Source organism: Arvicola amphibius, chromosome 2 (assembly GCF_903992535.2).
Source record: "Arvicola amphibius chromosome 2, mArvAmp1.2, whole genome shotgun sequence".
Classification (NCBI taxonomy): Eukaryota; Metazoa; Chordata; class Mammalia; order Rodentia; family Cricetidae; genus Arvicola; species Arvicola amphibius.
This window is the reverse complement of record NC_052048.2, coordinates 97,762,040-97,789,903: the sequence shown is the minus strand read 5'-3', so window position 1 is coordinate 97,789,903 and position 27,864 is coordinate 97,762,040. Positions and strand designations below refer to the sequence as shown.

At 50.6% G+C, this 27,864-nt stretch overlaps 1 protein-coding gene across 4 annotated transcripts in view; it reads left to right on the top strand.

The window, feature by feature from the left end:
• The window catches only part of Lpin1 (lipin 1), a 57,390-nt gene that overhangs the window by 4,574 nt on the left and 24,952 nt on the right, over window positions 1-27,864 (top strand). For 2 of the 4 annotated variants that reach the window (XM_038320158.1, XM_038320156.1), the window contains exons 2-12: window positions 6,064-6,264; window positions 6,914-7,009; window positions 10,549-10,856; window positions 14,137-14,262; window positions 17,155-17,262; window positions 19,674-19,803; window positions 21,165-21,471; window positions 22,215-22,308; window positions 23,118-23,308; window positions 25,543-25,636; window positions 26,870-26,939. In XM_038320158.1, the coding sequence (XP_038176086.1) occupies window positions 6,073-6,264; window positions 6,914-7,009; window positions 10,549-10,856; window positions 14,137-14,262; window positions 17,155-17,262; window positions 19,674-19,803; window positions 21,165-21,471; window positions 22,215-22,308; window positions 23,118-23,308; window positions 25,543-25,636; window positions 26,870-26,939 (1,716 nt within the window). In that variant the 5' untranslated portion in view covers window positions 6,064-6,072. Of the gene's footprint in view, window positions 1-6,055; window positions 6,265-6,913; window positions 7,010-10,548; window positions 10,857-14,136; window positions 14,263-17,154; window positions 17,263-19,673; window positions 19,804-21,164; window positions 21,472-22,214; window positions 22,309-23,117; window positions 23,309-25,542; window positions 25,637-26,869; window positions 26,940-27,864 lie in introns of those variants that run through there. The other 2 variants (XM_038320157.1, XM_038320159.1) reach the window with 2 other exon arrangements.

Genomic DNA, 27,864 nt, shown 5'->3' with positions numbered 1-27,864 from the left:
TGGCAGATTAAAAAAAAATGGGCAGGGGAACAGCATTTCTTGGCAGGTTCGTTGAAGCCTGCTGATGGATTCTAACAATTTTGAACTAAATGTAGACTTTTCTAGTGTCATAATTAGATGAGATTCGTGGCAACGCTTGATGATGTATGTCTCTAGGCCATGTCTGGTACAGTCTGAGGCTGGGGTGGTGGCTGTGCCAAGCACCTGCAGAATGCCAGGATTGATGTGGGGGAGGGTGGTGGCCTCCAGTTTCAGGTTGGGGCCTTGAAGTGGGGTTCCCTTCCCCACACAAGTTCCATGTCCATCTAGGAAGTTCTTACCCGGAGATGGCGTTTCAGAGACCTTAGTGATGGTTCAGAATGCCAGCCCAGAAGTGGCCACATCTAAGAAGGAAAAGAGTCCGTTGTTATGGGACCATAACAAAAGTCCTGGTTTGCATTAGCTGTGGTTCTCAACCTGTGGGCCGCGACCCTTTTGGGTGTCCAATGGCCCTTTCAGAGGAGCTGCATATCAGATACCTGCATATCAGATTTACGTTCTGATTCATTTCCAGGGGCAAACTTATGATGAAGCAGCAAAAATAATTTTATGGTCGGATATCACCACAAGAGGAACTGTGTTAAAGGGTTGTAGTGTTAGGAAGGTTGAGAACCATTGCTCTAGAGAATCCCAGGGTAGTCAGAGGATCTTCTAAGACCTGGTCAAGTTCTTTAAAATATGTTTGAGCCAGAAACACTGCAGTCCTGAGGAGGCTGGCTCACTTGTTTGGAAGAGCATAGCCCAGTGGCAAAAGGGACCAGAAGTCATCTCTAAGCACAGTGGTCAAAGGCATTTAGCCTACAGAAGAGAACCCAGTGTGGAGGCAGGACATGGAGAAAGGGACAACTAATGCCTAGGATGGCGTACAAGAGACGGGTGGTGTTCATTAAAAAAAAAAAAAATCCTTTCCTCAGCTTGTTCAGTCCTGCCAGGTGCAGTATCTTGCCACATTTCAAGATAAAAATTAGCAGCCTGGAAAGGCTTTGGTGGCCAGTGTCTTCCAGCTGGCCCACCTGAGACGCGAGTGTCTGCTTTGTTCTCTCACCCAGGAGTTTCCCAGAGACTTTCTTCAGACCAAACCTCTCCCCCTGCCTCCTCAGGTGCTTTCAAGGAAGCTATGGCACCATGGCGGTAATGAGATTACAGGGCGGGAGACACCTCTGCCCTGGCAGGGTTGCTTTGCCTGCTTATCTTCAGGCTAATCCAATTAGCTTCTTCCTCGACCTTTTCAGTGCCAGGGCAGCTGAAGGAAGTGAAACCTGGGACTTTGCGTCTCATGGTTTGAGCTGTAGAACTTTTAAAGAAAAGTTTGCGCAGTGTTTATTGAGAAGAGACCCTGGTATGGGGGCAGAGAAAGAGCCATTTCTATCCACCTTACCTGATTTCAGCCCAGTGGGTGCCTGAGAGGACCTGCCTTAGATTGGTCACATGCCTCCTGGGGTGGAGCTATGCCTTGCACCTCAGGTCTTTTATTTATGTTTTTGAGGCAGAGATCTCAGGTAGCCCAGGCTGGCCTTGAACTTTGATTATAGCAGAGGATGACCCTGAACTTCTGATTTTCCTGCCTTTACCTCCCCAGTACTGGGATTGCAGACTGCACCATTGTACCTGGCTTTATGCAGTGCTGGGGCTCGAACCCAGGACTTTGTGCTTTCCAGACAAACGCTATACCAGCTGAGCTGCATCTCCAGCCCTTAAGTCATTTAAAGTGTGCCGCTCAGTGCAGCAGTCACCACACTGCTCCGGAACAGACACCTTCATCCAGACGCTGCTCTCTCCATGCTCTGTTCCCTCCCAGCCCTGTAGCTGCTGTTCTGCTCGCATCCCCTCGGAGTCTTCTCTAGGTCTGTCTGGTTTGACGGCCTCTCTCACCATCCTCATGCCTTCCTGGCTTATCATGCCTGTGTTGTGGCAGCTTGCAGAATCCCCTCCCCTCCTTTTCTTGCATATGTGTTTGATGTGTACATGTATGTATAGGCCAGGAGTGTATGTTGGATGTCTTCCTCTTTCCACATTGCGTACTGAGGTCAGGGTCTCTTGCTGAATCCAGAGCTCACTGACTGGGCAAGTCTGGCTGGCCAGCTTGCCTTGGGGACCCCCTTCCCTGCCTCCTAAGCTCTGGTTCCAGGTGTACCACCATGCCTAACTGACTTCATGTGGGCATTGTGGATCTGTTCTACCCCTCACTCTTGCGTAGCAGGTGCTTTATCCTCCAGCTACCTCCTCAGCCTCCATCATTTTCCCATCATTCCATTGACGGATGTCGGGGTCGATTCTTCCTTTTGGGTGTGGTGAATGTGAACGTACACATACCTTCTCAAGACCCTGATTCCAGTTCTTTAGATGATACACCTTGACATTGAATTGCTGGATTGTAGGGTTTTTCATTTTCAGGGAATTGCTGCTCTGGTTTTCAGGTAGCTGCACCATTTTCCCTTCCCCCCAACAGCACACAAAGCCCCCAGTTCCCCCACCTACTTGACAATATTGCCTATATTCTGGTTAATGGCAGTCAACTTCATGAGGTTGTGGAGGCAGTGATTATTATTATTATTATTATTATCATTATTATTATTACTATAAGCTTAGTATGGGGTTGTCTAGGCAGCCCCTGGGTCTAGATATTAAGGATAATTCCAAGAAGACTGTTGTCCGGTGGGGCTTAGGAACAGTGTCCTGGTGCCCACACAGAGAACCTTGTAACATCTGTAGAGGCTTCCAACAGACAGCTGCTTCTGGCTATTTGCAGTAAGAAAATACACTAGCCCAGCTCTTTTCTCACACAGTGCATGGTTACCCAGGGGGGTGAGTTCTCGGGGTTGTTCCCAGGGGAACTTTGCCTAAGACTTCCCATTTCTAGGTTTTTCCCATTAGAAAGTACATGTTGGAGCAACGAAGTGATCAGGCTCCTTCCAGCTTGGACTCTTCTGTTCCACATTCCTTTCTTGAGGTCACAGGGCAGAGCAGCAGCGGGCATTGGTGACGAGGGGTGCCTCTCAGGTTGCTAAACGGAGAGCGGAGAGCGTCCCTTATCTCTGACCCATTAGAATTGGAATTCCACCTACAGGCATTTGGGACTCTGCACACTCATTTGAACCTGGGAAGCTGGGATGCTGAGATCTGCTAACTGCCCCCAACTCTCAAACCTTTTTCTTTCCTGTGCAATGTAAACTGAAGCCCCCACCCAAAGATACACACCCAGTATTAAGGATTCCAGAAGGCTAAGCTGTTAACCGATTGTGGAGAGTTAGAATCTTGCAGATCCAGAACTGAATTAGCTCGGGCTGCTTTTATACTTTCAGTTTCTAAATAGCCGCCCACTGTCCACACCATTGTCTGCCTGTGTTTCTCACCTCCCCACTGCTGTGCTGAAACACCTTGACCAAGATGAGTGCAGAAGGAAGGCTTTACTTTGGTCTATGGGCCCAGGGGGAACAGAGTTCTCACCGTATGGAGTATGGCAGCAAACGGGCAGGAAGCTGAGGGTTCACACTGTCAAATGCAAGCAGGAAGCAGAGTGAACTGGAAGTGGCGGAGGCTTTTAAGCCCACCCCAGCAACGTACTTCTAGCGTGGCTCCACCACTTAAGGCTCCCCAAAACAGGGCCACCAACAGGGGCCCAAGTGTCCAGATGCTCAGACTGTGGGGGAGATTTCTCATGCACATACCACACTGATCTAACTTCCGGTGCAAAGGTCTTCTGCTGGCTTCCACTAGTTCAGAAGTTAACGATGTCATTAGATAACACTGGAAACCTGTAGCCGAGTTTTCTCTCTTTATTGTATACCCTGCTTATGTGGTCCCTGCCAATTATTAGGTAAATAGCTTGATGTATGATTTTCTTTGTCCTATGACTGATACAATCCCATGTAACTAATGGTGGCACCATGTAACTAATGGTGGTATGTTCTAATGGTGGCACCCATGATTTAGGGCATTTGGAATCTGTATTTTTGGGCAGTTCTCACCTGTATTTGCTTTAGAATAAACCACCTCTTACTCCATTTGAAGTGAGAGCTGTGTTTGCTTCATAGCAAGGAAAGACTCAAAGTGGGTCTCAGCTGGCATGGGCTGGGACGTCCCAGCCAGAGAGCTTGCTTTGTCTGTTGCTCAGCCATAAGCTCAGACCCTGTAGGAGCAGGGAGGAATTAGGAGAGGCCACGGTGGATATCACAGGGGGCTTCACTGAACCAGAATAGAGTTGATTCAGCATCCAGTGAGCCTGCTTCTGGCCTTGATGCCAAGCTTGTGGTCATGGCCATTGGCTTTGTGACATTGGGACCTATTTCTTGGTCCCCCTGTGAAAGGCCTCCTACCCACAGGGTTCTTGTGAGGTGAGGCGCAGGGATAGGAGACATAATAGAAATTGTGCAAAAACAGCCTTAAAATGCTCCCTCTTTTGCTAGGTGCAGCAAAAGTTAAAATTTCAAGTTTAATCTGAGGGTGACAGGTAAGGGAAGACTGTGAGAGTCACAGCATCGTGGTTTTTAAATTGCAGGTTTGTTGGGACCTCCACCTCTCTCTTTTTTTGTTTGAATTCGTTTCCTGAGGCAGGATCTCGTGTAGCACAGGCTGGCTACATGAAAACCTGATGCTGCTCCTGGAGCCTCCGTGTGTTGGGATACAGGGCTGTGCTATCACTGGTTGATATTTTGGTTACAGCTGTATTCATTCTCTCCCACAAGCCTATGCCAGGGACGGTGTCTTTTGTACGTGTTATAGTGCCAGGCCCGTAGGGTAGAAGCCCCAAATGTTTGCTGAGGATGGAAGTAGCTGACTGGTTGGGCAAATGCTTAACATACGTGTCCCCGGGAGTTGTCACGGTTTGGGGAGGCAGGGACAAGACGGAAGCTGATAAGAGCCATTGTCTCCCTGTCTCCTAGTAGGCATAGTGTCAGAATGGGAGGCAGGGTGACTGTTGGAGGAGAAAAGTGGACATCTGTCACACTGGACCACAGACCTGGTGGGCTGCAATGCCGACCCGCCTTGTCAGAGATGCCCATGGTGCTGTAGTGGCATGTTTGAGAGGGAACCAGCTGCTTCCTGATTGGATCTGAAGTCTGCTCCATGGGAGGGGATGCATGCCTAACACTGTAGAACTAACTGGTCAAGAGTTTATGGCCAGGGCTGTCACAGGCCCAGTGGGGGAATCTACAACTGATGTTTTGATAAATGGAAACATAATTAAGCTGCCTTCTAAATAGTCACGTTTATGACATTACTTGGTGTGTGTGTGTGTGTGTGTGCGCACACGTGCCACTGCGAATGTTTAGTGATTGTTTCCCATTCCTCCATGTGAGGCTTGTTGGCAATTGCTCTTGACCAGCGGAGCCATCTTTCCAGCCCCTGAATAGTTCATGTTTACCTACACGGGCAAGTACAGCTCTCAGACTTGGTCAGGGACACCTTTCAGCTGTGAGCACTGGTCAAGATGGGGGGCGGGGCTCATAACTCATCAAAGTGTTGAGAATAAGTGTGTGCTAAGTGCTTGGCACTAATTGGGACATAGATGTCACTCCGTCTGAGGCCTAGGGAGCATCAGGGCATGGAAGGCCTGGGAATGGAAGAACGAGGAGGGTTTATGGAATAGTGATCTGCGTGGTCACGTCTCCTGGATCCCGAGGAGGCTCTGTCTCCCGTTAGCCACACAAATGAAGCACTCTCTTTACTCCAGGGCCCCAACAAGACAACATTGCCAAACACAAATGTGTGAGGTCACATTCATAGTCGTCCTGGGATGTATGGGCTGAGCCCAGTGGTACCCTCGTTAGGACTTCTGGGCCTTGCTGTGCTGGACCCTGTGGTGGGAAGAATGCCAAGCTTCTTGACGGGAGTAGGAGAAAGGGGCCGTTGCAGGGGTGTTGTGGAGAGCATTCCAGAGACAAAGTGATGTGGGCAAAATGTTAAAGTATGTGTACACTACTACATCACTGATGTGGAGAGCGCTGAGTTGGAGCCTTTGGGCAGCTGCCCGCCCTGTGTTAGGTGCCTTCGTGAACTTGTGTGCTGTGTCTTGTCCCTCAGGTTCAGACAATGAATTACGTGGGGCAGCTGGCTGGCCAGGTGTTTGTGACCGTGAAGGAGCTCTACAAGGGACTGAACCCTGCCACGCTGTCAGGATGCATCGACATCATCGTCGTCCGCCAGCCCAATGGCAGTCTGCAGTGCTCTCCTTTCCACGTCCGCTTCGGGAAGATGGGTGTTCTGCGTTCCCGGGAGAAAGTGGTGAGGCCTGGGCACCCCTCTCCACAGAGAACAGCAGTGTGAGGGTGCTGCCCCCCCCATCCTGAACTCTCACACTCAGCATAATCTAACGCTCACCAACGATCCCCTTGTTCCAGTTACTAGCGTGGTGTCAGTTACTCCAAGATGACAGGCACACCCCTGCTTATCAAAGTCAGAGGCTCAAGGCAGAACAGACCAGGGCAGGGGGGCATGGCGCTGCAAAGCAGGGGAGCGTAGGGGAGCGCCCACTCCCTCCTGTGCCTGGGGGCTGGTTCTGTGTTCTCAGCTGAGGCTGCCAGGCAGAGTCCTTACTTCATGGCGGCTGCTCACGAGAGACTAGGTGGGCATGGTGTTTTTATGAGCTGGTCCCCGGAAGTCCTGTGGAGTGACTTGTATTGCATTCTGCTGGTGGACATCAGTCACAAGCCTCTCTCATCCTCCGGGAGAGGGGAAGTATGCACATTGGTGGGGAATGGAAGGTTCTAAAACAGCAATGGCAGTATTAAAAAGGACCGTATACACATTTAGAAACCCAAGTTCCCTTCCCAGTGCTCAGAGCAGGTATATTTGGATGAGGGACACCTACTGAGACTTGAGGTGTCAGCTTTCAGGGACGTTCACTGTGTCCTTCTCTGTGTCTTCCCTTCAGGTGGACATAGAGATCAACGGGGAGTCTGTGGATTTGCACATGAAGCTGGGAGACAATGGAGAAGCCTTTTTTGTTCAGGAGACTGACAATGACCAGGTGAGAGGTGATTTTAATTTAATACTTTTTTCTGTTATTATTGTTACTGTGTGTTTATGGTGTGTCTTAGTTAGGGTTTCTATTGCTGTGAAGAGACTCCATGACCACAGCGACTCTTCTAAGGAAAACATTTAATTGGGGCGGCTGGCTTACAGTTTCAGAGGTTCAGTTCATTCTCATCATGGAGGGGAGCATGGTGGCATGCAGGTAGATATGGTGCTGGCTACATCTTGATCAGAAGGCAACAGGAAGTCGACTGAGACACTGGGTGGTGTCCTGAGGATAGGAAACCCACAAGCCCGCCCCCACACTGACACTCTTCCTCCAACAAGGCCATACCTACTCCAACATAGCCACACCTAATAGTGTGGCTCCTATTGGTGCCACTCCCTATGAGATTATGGGGCCCATTGACATTCAAACTACCACGTGGGGTATGTGTCCGTGTATGGTGTATATGCATGCATGTGTGCTTGTGATTGTGCCAGTGCACATACACGTGGAGGGCAGAGGAGGTCGTTGGGTGTCTTTCTCTGTCACTCTCACCCTAGTTTTAAGACAGGCTCTCTCCTGGAACTCGAAGCTTGTTGCTCTGGTGAATCTGGCTGGGCACTGGTCTCTGGTGACCCTCCCGTCATGGTCCTCCACTGCTTGGCGTACAGCCACTGTGTGCTCATGCCCAGCTGTTCCATGGATGCTGAGGATTTGAACTCAAGTTCTCTTGCTTTTACAGCAAGCAGTCACGGTTTCTTGACAGTTTTATTGAGACACTCACACATCTTAGCTCTCACAAGTGTGGTTCATTGGGATTTCTAGTCGGTTCACAGATAAACGCAGCCATCATTCTATTCAGTTTCAGAATGCTGTAATCACCTGAAAAAAATCCATCTTGAATGTACCACCTCTTTATATTCAGCCAACCTTTCAGCACCCAAGCCCAAAGCAGCTGCTGAGTTACCATGTCTTAGGGTTTCCACTGCTGTGATTAAACACCATGACCAAAGAGCAAGTTGGGGAGGAAAGAGTTTACTTGGCTCACACTTCAGCATTGCTGTCTATCACTGAAGGAAGTCAGGACAGGAGCTCAAGCAGGGTGGGATCCTGGAGGCAGGAGCTGACACAGAAGCAGTGGAGGGGTGCTATTTACTGGCTTGCTCCACGTGGCTTGTCAGGCTGCTTTCTTACAGAACCCAGCACCACCAGCCCAGGGATGGCACCCCCGCCATGGTCTGGGCTCTCCCGCATTGATCACTAAATGCAAAATGCCTTACAGCTGGATCTCATCAAGGCCTTTCCTCTCTGATGACTTTAGCTTGTGTCAAGTTGACATGCAAAACTAGCCAGTCCACCCTATTTTGAGTTTTCATCTGAATGAAACCACGCAGGGATACTGCGTTTGTGCCTGATGTCTTTCACTTTGTGCAGTGCGTCAGGATTCAGCTGTGGAACGGCACATGTCTGAATTTCAGTTTTGTTATTAGTTTATTTGTGTGTGTGTGTGTGTGTTTGTGTGTGTGTGTGTGTGTGTCAGAGCATGTGTGGACATCAGAGGACACTTTCAGGAGCGGGTTCTCTCCTTCCTCTGTGTGGATCCCAGAGTCGGTACTCAAATTGGGAGGCTTCACAAGAGGTGCCTTACCAAGTGAGTCCTGTTTTGGGCCTAAACTGTTAAGTGTTTTCAGTGGCTCAGAAGTTTGTTAGACCACATTTCATTTACCTAGTCGGCTCTTGGGTTTTCGCCACCTTGTGGCGAGTGTGAGTAATGATGTGTGCATTTGTATTCAAGTTTCTGTAAGAACACACACGCTCTGGTCTCACCCCCACCCTCCCCAGTGTATACCTAGGAGTGAAACTACTGGATTGTGTGGTGACTTAATGTTCAACACTTTGAGGGTCTGGACCTGAGGAGATGACTCTGTGGTGTAAGAGTGCTTGTGGTGTAAGTTTGAGGACCTGAGTTTGGATCTCTAGCACCCGAGTTAAGAAAAGCTCAGTACGTGGCTGTGACCCTAGCCTTGAGGGGCAGAGACAGGCAGATCCAGAGACCATGCTGGCTGGCCAGCCAGTTTAGCTGAAACAGCCAGCTTCAGTTCAGGTTCAGTGAGAGACTGTGTCTCAGTGCTGTAGTGTGGAGCATGACGGAGAAAGACACCCAACAGCCTGTTGGGGGCCCTGTGAAGCAGTCTTGGACAGGGTTCCAGACTTCAGCTGGTCCCTTACTGGGAAGGAAGCTCCAGCATCCGAGGTTTAGACTTCCCTGTTATCTGCTGCCTGAGGGAACTGCTTCTGGGCTGGAAGCCAAGGGCTGCACTGTCCCACTGTCTGCTGCGGCCCCTCAGCCTCCAGGGAACTCCTGTCTAAATGGGAAGGCCTGAATTTCCTAGCTGAGATTATTGTAACCTCCTATTGCTCCTGGCTGAGGCCCACTTTAGGCTCTAGGAGTCAGGAGTCATTTGGGGCCTGGATGCCACAGAGGCTGTGTAGTGGCCGGCTCAGCATTTGTGGTGGCTGGGAGCCTGCTGAGAGCTGGGACCTGCATACTCTGTCACCGACTGCCCGCTTCTGCTTGTGGCAGGTTTTACTCTTCTCCAGTTCTCTCTGAGGGGTCCCTGTCTCTTAGCATACTGGCTACACGGCTGGATGTGCTCTGGAGTGGCAGGCCTGTAGGCAGAACTGTCATCTGGATTTTTTTTTAATTGGACTGGGCCTCATGCTGGAATATGAAAACACACACACACAAACACACACACACACACACACACACACACACACACACTCATCCACGGAAACCCACTCCTGCTTTCTCTGACACTCAAAGTCACATAAAACTGTGCCCGGGCCCCAGCAACAGTGTCACGACTTTGCCTTCATTTTTCTCTGCTCTGGATGTTTTAGATGAGTTTTGACGTCACTGGCAGTGGCCTGACTCGTTATGATTATAGGAATGCTATGCTGAGTATAAAACAGTATCCGAGGATTTCATGGCTCTGATCCTTGTAACTATGAAATGTTGGGTTGTCCTGCTGTTTCTCTCTCCCTTCGTCATCCTCCTTCACATATGTTAACGGGACTCTTGAACACCTGACTGTAGCACAATTCGGTAGAGCAACGAGGCTCTTAACCTCAGGGTCTTGAGTTCTTGCCCCACGTTGGGCACCAAATATAGCACGATTAATAAAAACCCAGAGACAGATACTGGGGTTCAACCTGAAGGTCAGAAAAGCAAAACAACCAGCCACTGGCTCTTACCCCTACCTCAGTCCGAAGTGGTGATTCTGTCTCCTGGAATCCTCAGAATGAGACTATGTGTGAGAGCTGTCTCCTCCCATTTTATATTCCTCTCTAGGGCTGGGATTAAAGCCATGTACCACTACCACCCGGTTTCTATGGTAAATTAGCGTGGCTACTGGGATTAAAGGTCTGCGTCACCACTGCCTGGTCTGTGGGGCTGACCAGGGCGGCTGTTTTACTCTCTGATCTTCAGGCAAGCTTTATTTATTAAACTACGAATGAAATATCACTTCACCTGCCCTGTTTAGGAAGTCATCCCCATGTACCTGGCCACATCTCCAATCCTGTCGGAAGGAGCTTCTCGAATGGAAAGCCAGCTGAAAAGGAACTCCGTGGACAGAATCAGGTGCTTGGATCCCACCACAGCTGCCCAGGGCCTGCCTCCCAGTGACACCCCATCCACTGGTTCCCTGGGGAAGAAGCGGAGGAAAAGGAGGAGGAAGTCTCAGTTGGACAATCTCAAAAGAGATGAGAACATCAACACGTCTGAGGATGAAGACATGTTTCCCATAGAGATGAGCTCTGATGAGGACACAGCACCCATGGACGGAAGCAGGTAAACAGGGCGTGAGACGGCTCTGTGCTGGAGGAGGGTGAGCTGTGCTGAGGGAAGGCGGGCTCTGTGCTGGAGGAGGGTGAGCTAGTTTCTTCTTTCAACAAATTGAGCTGAATCTGTAGCTGAGGATCACCTTGGGCTTCTGACCAGCATGCCCCTTGCTCTCAGATGCTGGGATTGTAGGCACACACTATCATGCTCTGTCAGATGGGGCTGGATTTGAATCTGAGTGTTAGGCATGGAGGCAAGTACCAGCTGGTCTATATCTCTAGTCCCAAATGAGTTAGATTTAAAGATCATTTCCATCAATTTATTTTTTCTGAGCTAGGGTTTCTCTGTATAACAGCCCTGGTTGTCCTGGAGCTCCCTGTGTAGACTACGGTGGCCTCGACCTTACAGAGATCCGCCCGCCTCTGCCTCCAGAGTGCTGGGACTAAAGGCGTGCGCCACCATCGCCCAGCCATATTTTTTTTTAACTTTTAGTTTTTCTGTTAGGCATCTTAGACTGAATTTTTTTTTTTTCCTCATGGTTTATTTTTTTTATATTTAAAAATTTCCATCTCCTTCCCTCCTCCTCCCCCCTCCCTCCCCTCCTCCTCCCCCTTCCCTCCCCTCCTTCTCCCCCTTCCCTCCCCTCCCCTCCACCCATACCTCCCCTCCCTCCCTCTCAAGGCCAAGGAGCCATCAGGGTTCCCCACTCTATGCTAAGACCAAGGTCCTCCCAACTCCCCCCAGGTCCAGGAAGGTGATCGACCAAGCTGAGAAGGCTCCCACAGAGCCCGTCCATGAAGAACAATCAGAGCCCAGAGCCATTGTCCTTTGCTTCTCAGTCAGCCCCCCGCTGTTGGCCACACTCAGAGAGACGGGTTTGGTCGCATGATCCATCAGTCCCATTCCAACTGGAGTTGGTGATCTCCCATTAGTTCTGTCCCACCGTTTCCATGCGTGAACGCACCCCTCTCGTTCCTGACTTTCTCCCTCATGTTCTCGCTCCTTCTGCTCCTCATCGGGACCTTGGGAGCTCAGTCCAGTGCTCCAATGTGGGGCTCAGTCACCTTCCCCATCTGTCGCCAGCTGGAGGTTCCCTCCCAGTCCTGACTTTCTTTCTCATGTTAGACTGAATTTTTGCAGGCAGGCGGTGGACCCCGCATGGAGAGAATGAAGCCTTGTTCTAGTTTTTTAATTTAAGACACAGTCACACCGTTCCTCCGTGACTGATGACCTCAGCTATCTGAAATAGAATCGAGGCACAAGAATCAGCAGAAGAGTGTTCATGAACAGAACTGTTTTCTCAGAACTTGTGGTTTATTTACTGGTGCTGGGGACCAAGCCTGTGGCACCAAACGTCTCTGGGGTGCCCTTTGCTTTCTCATTGGCTGCCCAGAACCTGGCTGTTGTTCCCTGAGCCCCACTCTGCCTATGACCTTGAGGGAGACTGCAGGCCCAGAGGGTATTCAGTCAACTCAGAGCCAGAGGTGGCTGGAGCCCAGACTCACTTTATGTTAAGCAAACCTTTCCGTTTTAATTTGAATTATTCCTAAATTTAATGAGCTTGTCTCCTTTTAGTTTGCTTTGCTTCTAAGACTGTCACAAAGCTCTGTAAGTATGTATTTTGGTGCAAAAAGCCTATTTTGAAAACTAAATTTTAAATAATACTTGCTGTCTCAGATTTTTATATAATTTCAGGTGGCTTTTGATAATTTTTATGTCTCGCTAACATAAAGAAAAGATAAAGAACACCAGGGATGGAATGTTCCTCCACTTCCTTGTTGCTGTATTTCATATTTTGAGATGGGATCTTATGTGGCTGAAGATGACCTTGAACTTCTGGTCCTCCTGCCTCTACCTTCCAAATGGTGGGATCATAGATGTAGGCCACTCTCAATTTTTGTGGTACTGGGATTGAACTTGATAGGCAAGCAGCCAGTGGAGCCACACCCTCCAGTCCTCAGATGTCCTTTCTTTCTGGCTTATACTGGAACTTGGCTGGCATCATCGCCTTTACTAGCTGTAGCATTTAACCTACTGTGGGTACTGAGACTATTTGGCTCGGGATGGTTATATGGCCTTTTCTTTGTGGCTTCCGTTTCAGAGCCTGGGCACAGGTAGTTCCAGCAGCACCAGAAGTGCAGGCAGATGGCATCTGTGGGAGTGGGGTTGGGAACCAGGTGTTGTAATGTCTGTGCTTTTTGCTGAAGCCAGGGAGTTTTACAGTCATGTTCAGTTCAAGGATGCACGTTATTCATGTTGTTTATTTACCTGAATAGACATAAAACACGTTCTGTGTGGATTTGTTTATTTAAATGGCATTCCCCCTGTATATGGGAATGTTCTGGAACATCTGGATCCAGTTCTTAGGCTCTGCCACTTAGGCTCTGGTGAGGGGTAGTGTGAAAGGTGACAGCAAGAGGCTGTAGGTGTGGTAGCCAGGTGTGGTAGCACACACCAGGAGGTCCAGAACCGGGGAAACTGAGGCAGGAGGATCACGAGCCTGAGTGACTTAGTGAGACCCTATTTCTAAATATGCAAAATAGGCAGTAACTCAGTTTACTGGTAGAGTGCCTGCCTACCATGTGTGAGTACACACACACACACACACACACATACACACACACACACACAGTTGAGGATGCTATAGTGGTACACACACACTTTGAGGGGGCTGCAGGGGTACACACGCACTTTGAGGGTGCTCCATGGGTACGCACACACTTTGAGGGTGCTGTAGGGGTACACACACACTTTGAGGGTGCTGCAGGGGTACATACACACTTTGAGGGTGCTGTAGGGGTACACACATACTTTGAGGGTGCTCCAGGGGTACAAACACACTTTGAGGGTGCTCCAGGGGTACACACACACTTTGAGGGTGCTGCAGGGGTACAACACACTTTGAGGGTGCTGTAGGGGTACACACACACTTTGAGGGTGCTCCAGGGGTACACACACACTTTGAGGGTGCTGTAGGGGTATGCACACACTTTGAGGGTGCTCCAGGGGTATACAGACGTGCTTGAGGATCAGTGGTACTTCGCTAGCATGCTCACCATGTTCATGTGCTGGTGAAATCATCCTGAGTTTACAATCTACCCATGCACAAACACACATTTATATATGCCGACATTTCACCTTTTCCCTTTCCACCCTCACTTTCTAGAATGTGTCTGAGTGTGATAGAGATCATGCTGATTAATGAAGCCCTTAGATGTAATCAAGAAGAAACTTGGCTTTATTGTGAATCTGCCCTTGGTAATTTTTGGCTTTTTTTTAATCCCCCCAGAACTCTCCCTAATGATGTGCCACCATTCCAAGATGATATTCCTAAGGAAAATCTCCCCTCAATTTCATCGTATCCCCAGTCAGCATCGTACCCCAATTCAGATCGAGAGTGGTCCCCCAGCCCCAGGTAAGTTGCTTATGTGTGTCAGAGGTTGCCTTTTCTGATCCAGAGGGTTTAGAAGTCAGCAGTAGGAAGCATGTCTCAGAAAACCCTGAAATAGAAATTAAAACTGAAAATCGTTAGGATCAGAAAATCTGCCTGGCATCGAATCTAGACTCAATCTGCAGACATGTTGCAAGGTTCTGTGGGAAGGCATACAGGAAGAAAGAAAAACCTGCTAAGTGACCCAGTACCCACTGGCAGCAGGAGAGGGCAGCACTGCCAACCTGGCTTTGGTCCTTAGCCTTGAAGTAGAGTTCAAACGTAGGAACATTGCTGCCGGGGGGCCTCTGATGTCACTCAGGACTGTTGTGGGGATGCTGCCTACAGCTAATCCACACTGCTGGGTTCAGGACCACGTTTCCCTGAAATGCCCTTCCACTTGTCCTGGAGTGCCCATATGAACCCGAGAGCCCAGCTACAGCCGCACAGAGTACATGTGAGCTTCCCAAAACTCCAGAGGTTCTCAGAGCCATGCCGCCTATGAGGACAGGAGGGCCTTCAGAGTGCTTTTGCCCAGAGCCTAGGAAGGACATAGATGGAAATCCCATGTTCTCCACAGGACAGGCTCACCCCTGCTAGGGTGAAAACTGCTTGGTTCTTGGGTGGCAGACAAATCTTGGGCATAATGGTCTATGGCCCCTAAGGGACCACAGCCTTAAATGTCGTGGCGAGTGGAGGACAGATTGTTAACTTGCTCAGGATGCTTGGGGCTGTGGAGTAGTGGAGAAGACGCTGAGAAACACATGGCTGTGCTGTCCTTGGGTTGTCCCACCTGATACTGTGGTGTACTTGTAGTTTAGAATGGCAGCGGCTGCACCCTGGGACTGTGGCGTGGGCTTCCAGCCTTGCCAAAGCACCCCTTTTGGTTCCAGTTTGCTCACTGTCATCTTGAGAACGAGGCAGCGACAGCCAGCAGTGTGGGCTGTAGTGTAGTGTGTCCCATGCCTAATTCCGGCTTGGACTGGCAGAAAATATGGTCTGCCAAGGGATGGGGGTCTGCCTGTGTAGATATCAGCCCTGCCGTTAGGAACCTATTGCTTGGCTACATGTATGTAGCTTAAACGTTTTCTGGTTTAACTTCTTTTCCTATTGTTGTCATAAAATACCCCGAGAAAAAAAAAACTTATGGGGAAAACAGTTTACTTTCGTTCACAAGGGTCTGGTCTATCCCGGCAGCAAAGTCAAGGCAGAGCTTGAGGCAGCTGGTCACAGGGCATCCAACATCAGGAAGCAGAGAGAGAAATGTTTGCCATTACTTTGTTCCCTTTCTCCTTTCATAGAGTCCAGGATCCCGCAGGGAATGGTGCCACCCACAGTGGGGTGGATCTTCCTATCCCAGTTAACCAAATCAAAGTAATCCTCCTCAGTCCTGTCCAGGAGCCCACCTCCCAGGTCACTATAGATTCTGTCATGCTGACAGTTAACACTCAACCACCACATGTGCTCAGACGTGAAGAGCACTTCCTGCTTTCTGGAGGACCAGAGTTTGAGTCCCAAAACACACTTTGGGTACCTCACAACTGCCTGTAGCTCCTGTTTCAGGGATCCTATGCCTTCTTCTGCTCTCTGTGGATACCTATACATACATCACACACACACACACACACACACACACACACAAATAAACCTTAAACATGAAAGTAATTTCAAAGATAGATTTTATTTGACCTATATTTTGTAGAAGTCTATTTAAAAACATTAGCAAGGTATTTTAAGCTGAGCGATGGTGGCGCACAAATTCCAGCACTCTGGAGGCAGAGGCAAGCAGATCTCTGTGAGTTTGAGGTCAGCCTGGTCTACAGAGCAGGTTCCAGGACAGCCAGGGCTCCACAGTGAGACCCTGCCTTGAAAAACAAACAGAACGAAACACAAAATCCATTAACGAGATATTTTTAAGTCTTTAAACTCAGCGTATGTCAGTTTCAGCTGGCTGCATGTGAGCAGGGGCTCCCTGTATAGGACAGGACATGTCTAAGATGCCTGGCACCTCATGTGGTCTTGTCTTGGCTCAGGGGAGATGACCCCTACAAAGAGAAAACCTAGGGTTTAGGAAGAAAACAATGCAGGGTATTAGGAAACTGCTAGCCAACTGAAAAAACCTATTCATTAACCTGACGAACACAAATGGAATGTTTCAAACCAGCCTAGAAAATGATTGTCTTTCCTGTTTGCTTCATGAGTCCAGGATACTGATAGCATCAGATTGTGATTGTTGTCAAATGGATTACACATTAGGTTAAGTAGATACTCATGTCCACACTCAGAATGATGTGTTTTTATTAAGGAGACCATAGACAGAACCCACATTCAAGTCTTTAGATCATGTAGTTTGATCCAGTGCCCAGCTTCAACCAGACATGGCCGATGTTGTCTTGGCTTAGGACACAGGATGAAATGGGAAGCCAATGGGTCTTTTGGCAGCTTCCTGTCTTTGTAACCCAGAAAGTTGATGCTCACACCCGGGGGAGTAGCTCAAGTTAGGGGCCTGCTTGCCTAGCATATGTGAAGTCCTGGCTTCACTCCCCACCACAGGGTAAAACCAGGCGTAGTGGTACATGCCTGTAACCCCAGCAAGTGGGAAGTGGAGGAAGAGGAGTAGAAGTTGAAGGTCACCCTCAGCTGCGTAGCCAGTTTGAAGTCAGCCTGGGTAGCAGGAGACTCTGCCTCGTAGAAGGTTCATGCCTATTTCCCACTGATCTCACATAGACTTGCCTTTGCTGTTAAACAGCCAGATGCTTCCACTTCTTAGAATTGTTATTGCTGAGAGCTGCTGAAGCAGCCATAGAAGATTGCATTGAACTGACCTGTGATTTTTTTTCTCCTTTCTTTTTGTTGTGCATCTTTCGGTGCCTCCAGCAGCCTGGTAGATTGCCAGAGGACTCCCCCTCACCTTGCAGTAGTGGCCGAGGGAGTTCTCTCTAGCTCTTGCCCTCCACAGTCTTCCCACTTCCGTGCTTCGGAAAGGTAGACCAGTTCTTACATAAGCCGTGATCTAACCTCTCTGTCTTACCTTCCCTTAACCCAGTGACTTGTTTAGAATTTACTGACAGCTGATATGAAGTAGAAAGTTTGATCTAACACATAAAATCGGTTTTGCTCACTAACCAACTTACTTATGAAAAATACGTACCTCCTTTCACTGTGAGCCATAAGTGATTAGTCTTGTCTATTTATTTGAAATTATTTACTTTTGTGGGTATGAACGTTTGCCTGCATGTAAGTTCGTGTATCACATGCATGCAGTGCCCAAGGGGGCCACAAGAGGGCGATGGACCCCTAGAACTAGAGTTGCGAAGGATTGATTGTGAGCTTCCATGTGGGTGCTGGAAATTTAAGCGGGGTCCTCTGGAAGAGCAGCATGTGCTCTTCACTGCTGGGATCTGATTGGACTTGTCCAAAATCCCTCTAATCATCTCCCCTACCTTGTTGCCCAACTCTCTGGGTGGCCTTGAAAGCCAGGACAGGGAACTTGAGACTGGGGTTCAATCTTTCCTGTGGTGGGTCATTTGGCAGACAAGTCTATAGGCTATTTTTAGAATGCCACTTTAGTAAATAAGTCAAGCCACTTACTATAAATATTTAAACAGCCTATTAGCTGTCTGCATAATGGATTCAGACATTCTTCCCAGCTTTTCTAGAATGGAATTTAGAAGAATGGCATAGGTCGGGTCTTAGGGTGTAGGTTTTTTTTTCCTTTTTATTAGGATCAGGTGTCTGAGATTTTTCCTCTTATTCCCCAGTATTTGCTAACTTTGTGGACATTCCTCGTCTACTTTTATTATCAAAGTAAGCATTGATTAATTTCTATCTGGGAAACATAACTTTTATAGTTTCCTTTGACTTAAAACTTAAAATTTAATTTCACATTTAATTGTATTTACTGACTCCAACCCCCCAAAGAGAAAGAATGCCCTGTGGATTTTGTTTGTTTTGAAGCAGGATCTCACTAATGTAGCCCTGGCTGGCCTAGAATTTGCTATGTAGCCAAGGCTGGCTTGGAATTCAATACGATCTGCCTTCCTCTGCCCCTCGATTGCTGGGGTTAAAGATGTGCACCGCCAGGCCTACCTCCTTTTCTCCATTGTGGCTTAAACTGTTTTTAAATTTGTGTGTGTGTGTGTGTGTGTGTGTGTGTGTGTGTGTGTAGTATGTGTTGTACGGGCCCATTGTAGAATTTCTCATGCTATGATGTACTAGGAGCCTCCTCCCCCACAGACAGGGCTAGAACATGAGGGCTGCCCCATGGGTGCTTTCATTGAACAATCAGTGGTCAGCGGGGGCCAAGGGAAGGGGGTCCTATACATCAGCGTGAAATGAGGGCCACACAGCCTGTAGCCTGGCTCCGGGGAAGTGTCAGGGCCAGGCTAGCCATGCAGAAAATCTCTCAGATAAGATACAGGTTACACGTGGCTGCGGTGTGTGCGCACTGCCAAGGGACCTCAGCTTGTGCTGGCAGGAAACGCCGTCCTGAGGTGGATACGGAACTTGACTTAGATAAGTGAGACTCAGTGTGGTGGGAGTTGGGGTGGGGGAGCAGGGGTGCAGACACTGATGGGTCAGCGGGGAAGCTGCTTCCTGCTTTGTGTAAAAGGCGGCCGTGTTCTCCTTGAGGAGGTGGAGAGAGAACAGGGAGAGGAAACCTGGGTGCCAGCCTTCTTCCTGCCTCTCAGGAGAGAATGTGGCCCTCAGCTGATTCTCGTAGCCCATTAATCTGGCTGGGTAGACACAGGGCTTGGTTCAAGTGTTAGACATGAAACTGGGCTGTGTGGAAGTGAGGTGCATCGCCGTCCCTGCTGGCCTGAGACCGAGCAGCGTGCTGGGTCCACACAGAGCCTTTTGATGTGTTCCTGGAGACAGCTGCCTCGTGATCCACTTTAGTAATGAAGTTGGCACGCGAGATGTTTTCCTGTTATCAAAGCCAGTGTTTAACCTGGGATGCAGCATCAGCTGGGGGACCCTTTTGCGCCTGGCTGAAAGCTGAGCTCTTTGATAGGAAGATGGGAGCATGGGGGAGCCAGGTGTGGCATAGGACAGCGTTTTGTGCCCAAGAGCCTCTCTCCTTTCTCTCTCCCTTTCCCTCTCTGATTCTTCCTCCTCCTCCTCCTCTTCTCCTTTTATTAGTTCTGAGAATTTCAAGTTCTGATTCTATTCACCTACTCCCCCCAAAATATAGCTCCTCATTTTTTCTTAATTTGGCTCCAAGGCTGGTCACCTTGTGGGACATGGTGCACACTGACCTCTGGTGGCCAAAGGAGGGATTGTCAGAAGGGAACAGCAGCAGAGATCTATTTTCTGGGTTGCTGGAACTCTGGGACTAAAATTGGGACAAAGACTTTTCTTTTCTCACTCGAATGATGAGTTTGTGTTTTCTTAAGTCCTTCAGGCTCCCGTCCCTCAACACCAAAGAGCGATTCCGAATTGGTCAGTAAGTCTGCAGACAGGGCGACACCAAAGAGTAACCTGGAAATGCTCTGGCTTTGGGGTGAATTGCCGCAGGCTGCCAAGGTAAGCTTTTAATCTCCGTTCTGCAGCACACTGAGGATTTCTGAGTTAGCTCCAACTGCATGGAGTTAGTATCCCAGCCTTGCAAAGGGATGGCAAAGGGATGTTCGGCTGGGTTCTGACTCGGTGAATATGTGTTACAGTGTGTGTCTGTGTTTGGAACATATGCACTTCCAGCGTGTGTCACAACTGACAGTGAAGGGCAGAGCAGCCCCTTCTGGCAAGGTGGCTCTAACTGCAAACCTGTGACATTTGTTTCTCTTTGCGAGGGATCCAGGGATAGCAGATAGGGAGGGGCCTGCTGGTGAGCATCAGTTTCTGTTTTTCTACATTTTTCTGTCACTGTGGATCCCTGCATGGTAAACTCCCCTCTCGTGCAAGCCTGTCCCCCAGGTCCTCCTCAGCCACTGTCTGGGGAGAAGCTTTGTTGAAATGGGATACATGTGTCTGGAGAGGCGCAGGTTTGACATATGCAGCTTTGTTCTTTGACAGTGTGTGTGTGTGTGTGTGTGTGTGTGTGTGTGTGTGTGCGCGCGTCTGTGCAGCCTGATCCTGGTCCCAGAGAGGCTGTGGGTGGCCAGCAGCATGGAGAGCCTTACTCTTCTGAGCGCCGCCCGTGCTGACTGCCCACCCTCTGCTTTTGCAGGGCTCCCCCCGCCCCGTTGTCCTGCATAGACACAATGCGTTTGTTCTCATTGCTGTAGAGTGTCTCACCTGGCCCATCACTCACCTCCCTGCCTCTCTCACTCCTATTTGTCAGCTGATGTTTTCTTTCTTCCTTGTGCTTGCTTAGTTTTTACTCTTAGCCATAAACGTAACTGAGATCTGCCTAGACTCAGAAGAGAAAGGAAATAAGGAAATAAGAGAAGGGAAATAAGGAAACCAAAGAGCTGCAGGGTGTGCACAGGGCTCGTGGGAGCTGGCAAGTCTGGGGTGGGGGCGGGGTGCTCCTCAGTAGAGCACGCATGCCCTGGTGGAGATGCCCTGAGTCAGAGTGCCAGTGTCTTCTCGCTTAGCTTTGGTGTTAGACCCCAAGTGTACACAGCTCCCACAGTGCCCTGCCATCCCCCAAAGACCATGTGTCCAGCCCTTGGTCTTGGCAGTGGAGGTGAAAGCCTGGGAGCCAGGTGTGTTTGGTGTGGCTTTTGCCATGGGAGAGATAGGACACCAGGACTGTGCCGTCTGCGCTAGAAGCATGTTTGCTGTGGAAATTGTGACCTTGGGTTCTCTAGGCAGGCGTGGGACCCACCAGGCTGTTCTGGCGTTGACGAGTCCATCACGAATCCATTTGGTACCTCAGCCTGGCTCTTTGCGGGGGGGGGGGGGGCTTTCAACTCTCTTCTTTTTTTCTCTCCTTTTTCTAGTCATCTTCTCCACACAAGATGAAAGACTCCAGTCCCTTAGGGAGCCGGAAGATTCCTGATAAAATTCACTTTCAGGCCATTCATAGCGAGTCTTCAGACACCTTTAGTGACCAGTCGCCAACACTGGCCCAGGGCCCGCTGCTTCACCAGAGCAAGGCGCAGACGGAAATGCAGTTTGTGAGCGAGGAGGATCTTGAGGCTTTAGGAGCTGCGGCCCCACCGTTACCCGTGGCCGAAGAGCTCAAGCCCCCAGCTGCCAGCACAACACAGACAACGAACAAGACAGACTCCCCTTCCAGAAAGAAAGGTACGGGGCCGAGCCTGGGTCTCCCAGCGTACCCCCAGGCGCTGCCCACACCAGAGGCGGTGCAGCTCCCCCCAAAGTTTGAACTAAATCAAAGAAGACCACATCCGTGCTGTGCCGTCTGTCGTGTTGTCTTTAATCTGTGCTCTCCCGCCAAGTGAGGAGGTAGAGCCCCTTGTCTGGTGTGGGCCAGACACGTTTAGCACTGGTAGAGATCTTTCTATGTTTCTCCGGCCTTGTCAGCTCACCTTCTGTGCTGGCTAGTGACGCCGAGCCCCCCCCCCCCCCCCCGCCCTGATTAGCCAGGTCGTGTGGTGCAACACCCTGGGTTTGTATGAACCAGCTACACACACAGTTCTCAGGAGGGAGAGGAGAGGAAGTCTGTGGACATGGTGCACAGGGATCCACAGCTGTAGGGATGCTGTGCCTCAGAGCATTCTGAGGGAAGTGTTCAGGAGAGGACTTGTCATCTGCAGCTAATAATCACGGTGATCATGGCCCTCTGTGGATGAGGCCTGAGGCTGAGTGCTTGTTCCCTCAGGACCAGGCGGAAGGGAGTGCTGGACCCTGCCGGTTCTGCAGTGATGTGCTTGCCGGCTTCTCACTGTGTGGCTCTTGGACCGGGGATGGGAGGGGTGGGGGCGGTGATGTCACCAGGGAGCAGATCTGCACTGTGGGCTCAGGTGCTCTTCCTGGAAGTGGAAACTCGTGAGTCGATTTCTGACCTGCTCCTTGCACTCTTTCAGATAAGCGGAGTCGACACCTGGGCGCTGATGGCGTGTATCTGGATGACCTCACGGACATGGACCCTGAAGTGGCAGCCCTGTATTTCCCCAAGAAGTAAGAGTTGTTCTCATTGCTCAATCTACTTTATTCTTTGGCTTTCGAGATAGAATCTCACCATGTAGTCTAGGGTGTCCTTGCATATGTGGTGGTCCTCCTGCCTCAGTTTCTTGATGGCTGGGTTTGCAGGGTTAAGCCATTACATCTGTTCCTGATAACCGTTTTCTGTAGTTCGAGAAGAGCTCAGTTTATCTTGGCTGATAGTGAAGCAGGGACACTGGAGGCTCATGGTGAACCTGGGCACAGCCTCAGCTCCCTGTGCTATGTAAGACTCAGTGTGTGTGTGTCTGTGTGTGTATCTCTGTGTGTGTGGGGGAGAGGTTAGGGATTGAGGGGGTAGGGGGAATGAATGGACCCATGTAACTGCCCCCTACCCTTTTTTACAGAATGTGAGCTCAGTGCTATCTCATGAAGGAGTCAGAGGCTGGTTTGCAGGGACCAGTGGCCCACAATCCAAGTGAGAGAGACCTCTGTATGGTCCTCCTTGGAGGGATTCACTCCGTGCTTGGGGCACCCAGCCTTAGCTCCCTTGGGATACGGCACGCGGGGCAGGGGCCAGTGCCAGTGGATAACAGTGACCTCCCAGGCACAGGCCTTCTCAAGGGTTCATATGGAGACTGTGGCAGGCTCTCCTGAGGTGGTTCATTTGACTTTGCTGTCTTTACCAATGTTTTGATGGCAAAACTGCCCCGAGGTGCTGGTAATTGCTTCTCTGAGGTGTTGCGGCCTTCTGGAGGGTCATTTGATGCGACAGAGTGAGGACGGGTGGTGGTGCTCAGAACAGCTTCTCTTTCCCCTCCTTTCAGTGGTGATCCCGCTGGGCTCCCCAAACAAGTCTGCGACAATGGAGCCAGGTCAGCCAACCAGTCCCCACAGTCTGTGGGCAGTTCGGGCATCGACAGTGGTGTGGAGAGCACCTCGGATGGCCTGAGGGACCTGCCATCCATAGCCATCTCCCTCTGTGGTGGCCTCAGTGACCACAGAGACATCACCAAAGGTACTAGGCTCTATGGGACAGCACCCTCTAGTGGTTGTTGGGCAGAAGGCCCTGGAGCTGAGGCGTCTTTAGTTCATGGTTGTGGTTGATGAGCACACAGAAGGTTCGCTGTTCTCTGGCCCCACACGTGTCCAGCTGCAGTTAGCTGTCCTCAGAATGCAAGGACAGGGTGCAAGGGCCTTCAGGAAGCAAGAACGCTATTGGGGCATTTATCCTCAGAGATGAATATTGAGCACCGGGTGCCGCCTGTGGAAGTGTCACAGCTCAGAAGGAAAGGGATCCTGGCAGTCAGGAGCCAGGGAAGAGCACAGGCCACAGCTCTGCTCTAGTGAAGGCTTCCCTAATGTGACAGCTCCCTTCCCACAGCAGAGGGCTTTGCAGTGAAGTTGTTACAACTGGGGAGTGTGGCAACTTTGCTTTGCTATGGGAGGGTTTCCCCACTCAGCTCAGCTCTGACTTCCCTGCAAAGCTGTAACAATTAGAGCTCTGCTGCTAGGGGAAGGCTCCAGTCTCACTGCCCTGCAGCCCTGCTTGGCTTCCCTCGGCCTCTGACTTCCCCAGCGAAATTGTAACAAGCTGCTATGAGAGGGTTTCCCCAACCAAAGTGTTACAGTCCTGCTCCGCTCTTCTCTGCTCTGCCCTGGGGAAAGAAAGTCTTCACCCAAACCTCATTTAAGAGATTTATTGTGAGGGAAGAATCCAGGAGAGTGACTGCCTCTACCAGGGTGGAAGAAGAGCAACCACAAACTGAACAGGCCCAGGGCCTATCTAGAGCTTCTTAGGGGCTGAGTTTTTCCAGGGAGACGAGGGAGTGGTTAGTTTTTCCCTGCTCAGGGATTGGTTAGTTTAGTTGGTTAGGGCAGAGATGGCTGATCTCAGAGCCAAACTTTGTTTCTTTACCTGGCCTTTTTAAGCTTTTTGGCTCTAGTTTTGAGGCCAGGGTGTATTTCTTCCACTGACTCTGATTCTAGGGACAAAATGTGTTTCTTTGGCACGGGTTTCAGAGTCAGGGCAAGTTTCTTTGGTTTTGGGTTCAGGGCTAAAGTATGTTTTTCACTGGCTCAGGTCTCAGAGCCAGGGTGGATATCTTTGACAGCTCTTTTACCCTATACCCTGTGCTCAGGGCCAGGTCCGAAGAACTTTCATGGTGAGCCTGCAGGTGTGGGGAGGAGGGTGGAGGCCGCGTGAGGAGGGAGGGCGAGTTCGGCAGATCAGTCTTCCTGTAACAGAACGCTGGGTGTGTGTGTGTGATCTGTGGGGCTGCAGAGGAGGGGAGGGAGGTTGAGTCAGTGTGGGGAACTCTGCAAACATTTCCTCTCTGGGTGTTAGAGGCTGCTATGCTGTAGGCCCTGATGACTTGTGCATCCCACCTGCCGTGCTGGAACGTGACAGCTGACCATCTTGTGAGAGGGCCACAGCAGTGGTGCCTGAAACCCCCGCTGGTGTAATGGCAGCTGTGGGCTGCTGAATTCCAGAACCAGACCTAATTTCCCTCTGCCCCCTTTTCCCTCCACCACTGCTTCCTCTGTTTTTTAGCAGGGAGTGACCATGCTCTTAGTGACCGCACTACTTCCTCTCCCTGTCCCAGTGACCACTGTGAAGTCCCCTGAGGCTTTGCAGATTTCTTATGTGCAGACTGGGTCCTCTTATTCCGCCTGGGTGCCACCAGCCCTTCCTTGCAACTTTTCTCCTTCGCATCGTCTAAGACCACAGCTCTGACCACTGGGGCTGCTATACTCCTGAGCATGGGCAGCCAGCATCAGGCCTTACAGTGCCCTGGCTCCCATCTTTTACATAGATGACAGTGATCAAGCAGGATGCTGACTGCCATCTTCTCCCATCTTTGGGACCCCCTGGGAAGTGGCCATGGCCATCAGGCAGATGCTGAGGGGGAGATCATTGAGGTTAGAATCCAGTCACAGGTCTCCACAACAGAAGTGACTCAAGCCAGTGCCCCTGGAGAACATGACTGTTTCTGTATGTGGGCTCCATGCCCCACATGTCCTCCTCCACCCCCATCCCAGGCACGTAAATACAACAACAAAATAACAACAGAAAGCCAAGCTCAAGCCCTTTTTACAAGTGCATTTTGTAGGATTTCTAGGCTTGTCCCAGGAACTCCAATTTGTAAACTCAGACAGATGCGTGGGAATGAGCAAGCTGAAAACTGGCCTGTTTCTCTAAAAAACTCGTTATTTCTCTCTCCCCCCATCCCGCTGCCGCCGCCGCCGCAGATGCATTCCTGGAGCAGGCCGTGTCATATCAGCAGTTTGCAGACAACCCCGCTATCATCGATGACCCCAATCTCGTGGTCAAGATTGGTAATAAGTGAGTTCCTGCTGACAGTCTGTTTGGTAGCGGAACAGAACTGCTTCTGTCAGGCCTTAATGAAGTCTTGTTAAACTTACTGCCTTTATTATTTGTAAATTTCTGTGTCCACATGCAGCTGCTGAGCTAGATCATTGAGAGTCTTGTAGCATGTGTGTGTGTGCGTGTGTGTGTGTGTGTGTGTGTGCGCGCGCGCGCGCGTGTGCGCGTGTATGCGGGCTTGTGGAGACCAGAGGTCCACATTGTCTTTGATCACTCTACCTGTTTTTCTAATTTGGTTTTGGTTTACTCTCTGAGGTAGGGTCTCTCTATGTAGCCCTGGCTGTTCGGGAACTCTGTAGACCATACTGGCTCCGAACTCACTGAGGTCTGCCCATCTCTGCCTCTCTAGCGGCTGGGAGTAAAGGTGTTTCCTTCTACTGTAGTTTTTGAGACAGGGTAACAAACCACTGAACTGGAGCTTGCTGGTTTGGCCTAACTGGAAGACAGGCAAGTCCTAGGAATCCTCCTGTCTCCACCTCCCAGCACTACAATGACAGGTCTGTGCTGTAGGCCTGGCTTTTCAGTGTGGGTGCTGGGGATCTGAAATCAGTGTCTTAGGTTTTCACGATGGCAGGCCCTGCATCCACTGAGCTGGCTCCCCATCCCCACCTTGTGGGTGTTAGTATTGTCTGCACCAGACCTCGAGATCCACCTCGTCAGGCCTGGAGCTCCAGCTGTGGGACTCGGACCCTGCCTAGTCCCAGGTCTGAGGGCACGGCTGCCCTGTAGCACAGAGACCTCACCATCTGAGCTCAGTCTGTGGGGTGCAGTGAGCGGCTCTGAAGACTGTGGGCGGACTTTCCTCCTGGAGAAGAAGTTGCAAGCATGCTGTGTATTGACTTGGGAGGTTATGGAGTTGTCTGTCCCCTTTCCATGAAGTTCAGTAGGACATGGCTAGGAGTAGTCAAGCAGGGGACTGTCCAGCTAGTGACTAGCTGCCTGGCTTGTTCATATGTTCACCCTACTGCTCTGTCTGCTGCTGACCCTTCACCCTCAGCACGGCTGTGAGGTGAACAGGAGAAAGGGAGGCGCTGTGTAGAAAGGGTCAGTGTGGAGGGCTGGGAAGGGAGGAAACACACTGGGTTTGTTAAAGGACCTCACTGGGCTCCCCAGCCTTTCTATAGCACTCCATATTAAAGTAGCAAGGCTGTCCCCACCTCACTGTCTGACGCCGTCTCTTTGTCTTGTTAGGTATTACAACTGGACAACAGCAGCTCCTCTGCTTCTGGCGATGCAGGCTTTCCAGAAACCTTTGCCAAAGGTGAGCGCCAACACAATTAAGAAAGGGGGCCCAAGGAGGAGCAGGTGAATGGGAGGATCACAGTTTGATTTGACTTTAGAAACCCGAGGCCATGGGTCTTGATGCTCACAACAGTGTTCCAGATCGCTTGCGTGTGTTGATGATGCTCCTGTCCTCACCAGGGCAAGCCTCGAAAATCATGGCATTGTAGACCCACAATCCCGCTCCCAACACCTCCTGTGCTGGGATTACAAGTCGGCAGAGAAGGGGCAGACACCAGAGTGCAGAACCGAGTGAGGCCGAGGAGAGAAAGTTTAGTTGTGGAGCACTGGGGGCTGGCATTGGGTCACATGCGGGAGCTGTCACTGTCCTCAGGCCTTGCTAAGAAGCCATCCCTGTGCCTGGTTTGTGGAGGCAGGGATGAGGATAAGGGGGCCAGGGGTGAGGATGGGGAGCCAGGAGCGAGGGTGGGGGAGGCAAAGGTGAGGATAGAGAAGGCAGGGGCGAGGGTGGGGAGGCAGGGGCGAGGGTGGGGAAGGCAGGGATGAGGATGGGGGGCAGGGGTGAGGATGGGGAGGCAGAGGTGAGGATGGGGAGGCAGGGCTGAGGATGTGGGAGGTAGGGCTGAGGATGGGGAGAGGCAGGGGTGAGGTTGGGGAGGCAGAGGTGAGGATGGGGAGGCAGGGCTGAGGATGTGGGAGGTAGGGCTGAGGATGGGGAGAGGCAGGGGTGAGGTTGGGGAGGCAGGGCTGAGGATGTGGGAGGTAGGGCTGAGGATGGGGAGAGGCAGAGGTGAGGATGGGGGGAGGCAGAGGTGAAAGTGGGGGGTAAGGCAAGGCTGAAGATGTTGCTTGAATAACTCAGAGCTGCATGTGAGAAGGAGGTGGCTATATGCCAGAGCTGAATGAGGAGGTCAGACCCACCAGTTCATCTTCTCCTCTGCTGG